Raw genomic sequence first — 7,557 nt, 5'->3', positions numbered from 1 at the left:
TGCCTCATTGCTATTATATATGTATTTTAAGTCATTTTAAAGGCTATTGTTCACTTACATATTTTTATTACCACAAAAAAATTCATTATAATTATAGGGCACTATGAAATCCGTTTTATTTCCAAATTCAGTTTTTTCCATTTTCATTTTTCTATACTCAGATTTAATGGTTAAATTAAATGTTATTAATCAAAAAGCCTGTCTAATTAATTTAGTTTTACGGTTTTATCTATACCAATTTCTGTTTTCCATTATTTTCTGGATTCCATTTTAATGGTTAACAGTCAGCTGTGGCCTTGAGCTCAGTCACCTACCTCCTCTCCTGTTGGACTGGCTCCGTTCTGCAGCTTTTTGGGGTCTTTCTCTCGAATGGTGAAGATCCAGTCATCACTGCCAAAGTCATTCCCACCAGATGCCTGGCCATCCGGTTCTCTGAGTGGAACAATGACACAAGAGAAAATAGGAGGGATTCATTTTAAACAAACAAATAAAAAGGAAAAATGAAATGGCATGCATGAGAAATGCATAAGATTTTAGGAGAGGGCCAACAACAAGCAGGGCAGAAAAACTTTAATGATTGCGCAATCTAGATGATGTTAAAGATAGTTATTTAAGTCGCTTGACTAGTTAACTGAGCGGCTTGCGAGTAAACCACTTTCTATCAAATGACTGTATTATGGAAGCGGTCAGCTCTTGTTGGTAACTCTTTAACCCTGGAGTAAAGTCATCCTAGATGTTCTTAGATCTTCCACATTTCACACAGTTCATACTAGGGGTGTGCGATATTGACAAAAAAAGATATCTCGATATTTTCTGGAATTTTATCGATAACGATAATTAGACGATATTTTGCTGAGTGTGTTATTGTGCTGACATCTTAAGGACTACCGTGGACAGCTGACTCCTAATGTTTTTGATATTCTCCATATTCTGTGTGGTGGTTAGTTCACAGCAGTGATAGAAAGTAGCTCATGTTTTTCAATTATTCTTTTTTTTTTTTTTCAGAAATACTGCACATTTACATTTTTCTCCTAAATAAATTCTGGTAAATAAAATTTCTGTTAAATACTCTTTTAAAAAGAGTTTTTTGATTATAATTGTATTATTAGTAGACCAGAACACGTGGATATGTTGTCATTCTTACACTATAATACTGAACTTTGATTTCAGTGATTTGAACTATGAGATGGACACTTGCTTCTTGCACTTTATGTTGCACTTTACTTTTGGATTTCATTTGGTTTAATGAAATGTAGTTTAATAAAATATTCGTAAGTAAAATTATTGATTTTTTGTGCGGGGAATTAATCGTGTAGATTAATCGATAAATTAGTCGATAGATTAAGAATTTTGATGGCCCATGATGTGCGATACAACATACTATGGGTGTGCGATATTGACAAAAAAAGATATCTCGATATTTTCTGGAATTTTATCGATAACGATAATTAGACGATATTTTGCTGAGTGTATTATTGTGCTGACATCTTAAGGACTACCGTGGACAGCTGACTCCAAATGTTTTTGATGTTCTTCATATTCTGTGTGGTGAAAGTAGAAAGTAGCTAATCTTTTTCAGTGATTAATCGATAAATTAGTCGATAGATTAATCGAAATAAAAATAGTCATTAGTGGCAGCCCTACTTCAAATTCTATTTGTTAACGAAATTTAGGTTAAAATTGGTTGCTTTTCCTCTAGAGTAGTCACACGTCATTGTGATTTGTAATTATAGCTAAATTATTCCAACTGGAAAGTCTAAAACAAAAACAATTTTGGGGAAATGGGAGTCACTTTCTAATTCAACCAGGTTGAGCACAGTTCAGTGATGACAGTTTTCATTTAAGGGAGAACTGTGCCAGTAAAGAGCTACATGAGGCTTGATCAGTACAGCATCATGCAGTCCTTACCGTTGTAGCCTTTGAATAAGTTGGGTGACCATGACATCTGAGATCCCTGGATATGCCTCCTCAGCGAGAAAAATGGCTTCCCCGAGCTGCTCCAGAACTTCAGGCTTTACCGTCGCTGCTGCAGCATCTCCTGCCCTTTCCTTCAGCTGAAGAAACAGAATTTGACATGCAGCTGATGCCTTTATCCAAAACACACTTATTAGAGAGACAGTATCCTTGGAGTAAACTGGTAATGACAGTGCTAAGAGACTTTAACCTGCAGCCTTACTTTTACAAACTTGGATCACTTGCCCAGTTGTGTTGCCTAATGGCCTAAGTAATTTTATATCACAATAACAATATAAATCAAAATCACAATATTACTGTTTTTGCAGGAAGGTCAAACTAAACCAAAAATGTTTCACACACACAAAATATTTTCTTTTTTAATTTTGAATTTACTTTCATTTGATGGATGATATGAATTTGATAAATCATAATTATAAGAAAGTGTGTTTGGGTAAAGACATGGTTTGGAAAAACTTGTGTACCTTTAAATGAATATATTACAAGACCATTAATTCAATAACATCTTTTAATGATACTGAAAAAAATAATACTATAATTTATTATAAATATTAAGATATATTTTACTATACATTAGGTATCTTTGCAATGCAGAGGAAACACAGAAGCTGCATCTGAAGTGGCATTTAGATGCATTTACACAGTTTAATGCAGCTCAGAGGGACATGGAATGATTTAACCTTTAGTTACAAATGCATAAATAATGTTTTGCTATTTGAAATGATTAAAAAAAAAAAAAAAATGAATAGATACTTTAAACGTGAAATGAAAACCGCCAATAGGGGGCAGCAAGTCACTGTTAATAAGTGAGTCATTGAATCGATTGAACCGAATCATTTAAAGTTGATTCATTCAGGAACAAAACACCATATTACAAGACCATTAATTCAATAACATCTTTTAATGATACTGAAAAAAATAATACTATAATTTATTATAAATATTAAGATATATTTTACTATACATTAGGTAATATAAAAGTTTATATAACACAATTCTTCATTTAATCACATAACTAGATTATTTATAACTATATAATAAACGCATGTAAAACCAAATTTCTCCCTTTATTAATCAGCAATATTTCACAAAGGGTATACGGTGATATAGAAACATATTTACCATTTGACATACTTCTATTAAACAGCAAGTCACTGTTAATAAGTGAGTCATTGAATCGATTGAACCGAATCATTTAAAGTTGATTCATTCAGGAACAAAACACCATCATGTTGTTTAGAGACGCAAAACAGTGCTGTGGTTCTGTTTGGAATTATTTTTGTAGGCGAAATAGAGCAAAAACAGGCAATATGGTGTCTAAAACGTAAGTCTCTTAATATTATCTTGTTTATTGAACTGTTGTATAAAATCAATATCACATTCGTAATCATGCTGATTTTTAGAGAAAAAACGTCTCTCTTCGCGTGATATTAATTATATGAAATTATATTTATTTCATACAGTTAATATCACGCGATATATATCGCACACCCCTAGTTCATACTTGTAACTACTAAACTTTACTAGGTAGTAAAGTTTTAAAATTTCGCACTGTATGCTGGGTTATCCTTAATGTTTTTGCATATTTACACGATTAAAAACATTGACTGGACAAGTACAACATACAACAAGTCAGCTACCTATTTTAATCCATTCTCCATCTGTGGAAACGTAAATTTGCTCTGGTCATTCAGTTTATCTTGAATAAGCTTTAATAAATTAAAAGAAAAAAGTAATAATTTAACATGTTTGCTTCACTTTAGGCATTTTAACTATTTCTGAAGATGATGAAATAAAACAGTATTTAAATATTTCTGCTAGTTGTATTAACCCAGGGTTGAAAACCAGTTGAAAATAAACATTCTGTCATTATTTACTCATTTACGTATCATTCCAAAACTGCGTGACTTTATCTTGTGGAACATAAAAGAAATGTCTCCGTGTTTTTCATCCATACAGTAGAGGTAAATGTGATCCAATGTTCTCCAAAATATCATTTTACGTTCCACAGAAGAAAGAAATGCATGATGACAGAATTATTATTTTTTGGGGTGGACTATTCCTTTAATATAGTTATGAAAAGCTTTGTGTTTTGAGTGGCGTACGAGTCAGACTCATCGGAGCTGGACTCCGCTCGGGACTGTTCGGCCTTCCAGCGCTTGTATCTGTCGATGAGCTCTGTCAGATAGGATGTTTTCTTCGCATAGCGCACAATGAGCTTGTGTTTCAGCAACTCTTTGGCTGTCGGTCTCTGAGAGAAAGACAGAAAGATGTAAGAAAGAGTGAGATGGGTGCTTTGATATGTGTTGTATTTGATGCAGGTACAATTATAGTACATGCCTTAATAACCATGAAAAGATCATGACCTGACTAGCAGAAATAGAATAAACTTTTGCCAGAAGGATCAGTGAACCAGACAGGAGGAAATGACCTCTGGGAATCCCCTATGAGCATACTCACAAAACTGGGCTCTTTGTTTAGACAGGCCTCGACAAACTCTTTCAGAGGTTTGCAGTAGCTGCCCTCCAGTGTAGGGGGGTTGTTCTTTGGAATGAGGAACAGCACCTTCATGGGGTGCAGATCAGAGTGGGGCGGCTCTCCTTTAGCCAGCTCAATCGCCGTGATGCCCAATGACCAAATATCAGCCTGGCAAGAAAAGCAAAAAAAAAATTTATGTGAACGGGCAACGTCTTCATGTCAGGTCATGTGGAAGTGGAACAGTCATCACTCATCTAAATGAATCATATGGAAAAACTGACAAGTAATTCCAACCAACACCAAATCCAGAGCCAGACGTCTGGTGCAATGATGGATTTTCAGCAAGCAAGTCTCTCTTGGCGTGTCTACAGTGACCCTCACCTTTGAATCATAGGCAGACTGTTTGATGACCTCTGGGGCCATCCAGAAGGGTGTGCCCACAAATGTGTTCCGCTTGATCTGCGTGTCTGTGAGCTGACCGGCCACACCGAAATCTGCCAGCTTCACCTCCCCTTGCTCTGACAATAATACATTTGCAGCTGAAAGAAACGAACAAGCGATGGAGGGAAAGTGTGCATTTAGTTAGAGTGTACCAACAAACCGTAAATATACGTTATGGTTCAAACTGGGGTCTGGGAACCCTCAGAGGGCCTAAAGGTGTGCTGGGTGTCCATGAAAAAAAAAGGAAAATAATAATAATAATAATAATAATAATATTTCACAATGCATTTTTAGTGCCTTTATAGATTAAACATTTTATACCAATAATGTGTAAAATATAAAATAATGTTTTTTACACTCACATTGAACAAATTTGATTTTCCAATTAATTATGCTTTCTAAAGAACAGTCAGAAACCAAAAAAAATCAATGTTATTACTGTATAGACAGAAATATTATTTAACAATTTTGTGAAAAAACTTAAAGGTTAATATCAGATATGCCGTCAACTTAAAGGTGCTGTATGTAAGTTTTTGACTCTACTAAAGCATAAAGATACCATAATATGTTTGCAGATATTTAAGAAACATGCTAAGTTAGCATACTTGTTTATCTGAAAAACAATGCTGCAGTCAGTTATACTCCTTTGAAAATGTGCTTTCCGGGCCGGAATGTCGGTCTCTGTTTTGGTTTGTGAAACCCGCTCACTGCCAGTTTACCCAATTGTATTTCGGCACCCCGGGTTGCCAGTTGGCAGAAAACACAGCGTATTTCATTTCATTCATTGTCAAGTGCGCTCGTTCCTGTTGGTGTCGTCAATCTGGCAACCTGCGTGTGCGTCAAGTCTGAGGAGGAGGGGCCGGGTGGAAAAAAAACCCTCTTCAATATTTTGAATTTGGACTGCAATACCTAGTTCAACCACTCGGTGTCAATCCTACATACAGCACCTTTAATAGCAAGTATCTTACTATATGAGCAAATATATCCAAATTATTTTTTTACCAACCTGCAAAGTACAATGACGATATAATTTTGGAAACATTTATTTAACTTTGTTGTCTTAATCATTTATGATAATAATATGAATGGCCATAAAGAATTTTGACAATCTCAGATCTATACATGTACATCAGCCATTTAACAGACTGAAAAAAACAAAGACCTGTTTATTTGGTGACAATTTGGTGTGTTAAACATTTGAATTTGAATGAACTGCTGTTCAGACTGACCAAACATTTGCATGCCATCATTGAGGCAGATTTTCTTTTTTGCAGATATGTGTTGTGTTCTAATCTTTTCCATCACACTGTGAAGAAAACTGGCCAACCAACAGATTTTGCATTTTGGTCAAATGTCAGAGCAGCTGCTGTTACCTAAAATCATGACTTGGTGGTGCTCATGAACAGTGTATTTTGCTAAACAAAAGTGAATAGCAGAGGAAGAATCCAGAACTGGGTCTCCTGTCTCTGTACTCTTGTATTTAGTGTCATTTGATAAACACTATTGCAAAAAAAAAACAAAAAAAAAAAACATTCTGAACACCATTTCAAAAACATTTAAATACTGTTTTACTTTCTTTCTTCACAGTGACAAGAAGTTGCTCCGCATTTTGTGTAAATAAAGTAATAATAACAGACTATTTCCGTGAAAATGAAGCTGTACAACTGATAATGTATACTTGCTAATAGTTATAACTGCTAAAACTTATTTTATATATGTTGTAAACACAGACAAAACCTCCTCAGAAGTGTTCAATGTAGAAGCTTTGTAAATGAAACTTTGCGTCTTGGTGGACAGATGAAAACAGTGCACCCTGACTCCAGAAAGTTGCAAAGGAGATCTGAACTTGAAATGTTCTCTTTCATTTTTGTGTGCAACATGCATAAGATGGTGGTCTAAGGTCAAGATGACCTTGATTCTACCATCCATACGTTTGATGTCTCTGTGGATCTTCTTCTCAGAGTGTAGATACTCCAGGCCTTTCAAGATCTCTCTCAGGATGGTGGCGATCTGTGTTTCGTCTAAAGCACCAGGCTCCAGCTGAAAGAGAACAATGATCAAACACAAGCCCTAGCCGATCATGACAACAAAAAAATACAAGTGCTGTCAAATCGATTAATCACGATTAATCACATCCAAAATAAAAGTTTGTGTTTACATAATATATGTGGTTGTACTGTGTACAGTACAACCACATATATTATGTAAACACAAACTTTTATTTTGGATGCGATTAATTGCGATTAATTGATTTGACAGCACTAAAAAAAATACATAAAACTAATATAATCAGGGCTCGCAAAATCGCTAGCCCGACATCCCGGGGCTATTGTGTTTTCCAGTCGGGCTACCAAAATGTATCACCACTCTGCCCGACGGGCTATCTTAAATACAGATCTCCTCTAAAAATTCCTAAAGTGAGTTGTATCAAACTTAAGGCCACAAAAAGTTTTAAATATTTTAAATGGTATAAGAAATGTCTTAATTATAATTTCAAGATACGGCTGGATTAAATTTCAAAAGGCAATGATGTTATTGAATAAATATAAGCGCTGCATGTTTCAAGTCAAAACGCAGCGTGGATGTCTTTATTTGAATGTATCTGAAGGGAACCGACGGTCCTCAGAAATGTGTCGTTGGCATTTTAATTTCATTTTACCTATA

General features: G+C 35.0%; 1 protein-coding gene across 1 annotated transcript in view; it reads right to left on the bottom strand.

Moving 5' to 3' along the window:
* The window catches only part of LOC107660003 (serine/threonine-protein kinase 24-like), a 24,811-nt gene that overhangs the window by 2,250 nt on the left and 15,004 nt on the right, over positions 1–7,557 (bottom strand). Inside the window, exons 4-8 of the mRNA XM_016449134.1 lie at positions 6,825–6,933; positions 4,834–4,991; positions 4,435–4,620; positions 4,080–4,225; positions 315–432 (exon numbers count right to left, since the gene is read on the bottom strand). Of these exons, the coding sequence (XP_016304620.1) occupies positions 315–432; positions 4,080–4,225; positions 4,435–4,620; positions 4,834–4,991; positions 6,825–6,933 (717 nt within the window). The remainder of the gene's footprint in view (positions 1–314; positions 433–4,079; positions 4,226–4,434; positions 4,621–4,833; positions 4,992–6,824; positions 6,934–7,557) is intronic.

Source organism: Sinocyclocheilus anshuiensis, unplaced genomic scaffold (genome assembly GCF_001515605.1).
Source record: "Sinocyclocheilus anshuiensis isolate Anshui unplaced genomic scaffold, SAMN03320099.WGS_v1.1 scaffold55, whole genome shotgun sequence".
NCBI classification, from domain to species: Eukaryota; Metazoa; Chordata; class Actinopteri; order Cypriniformes; family Cyprinidae; genus Sinocyclocheilus; species Sinocyclocheilus anshuiensis.
The sequence above is the reverse complement of the archived record's forward strand: the minus strand, read 5'-3'. Positions and strand labels throughout refer to the sequence as shown.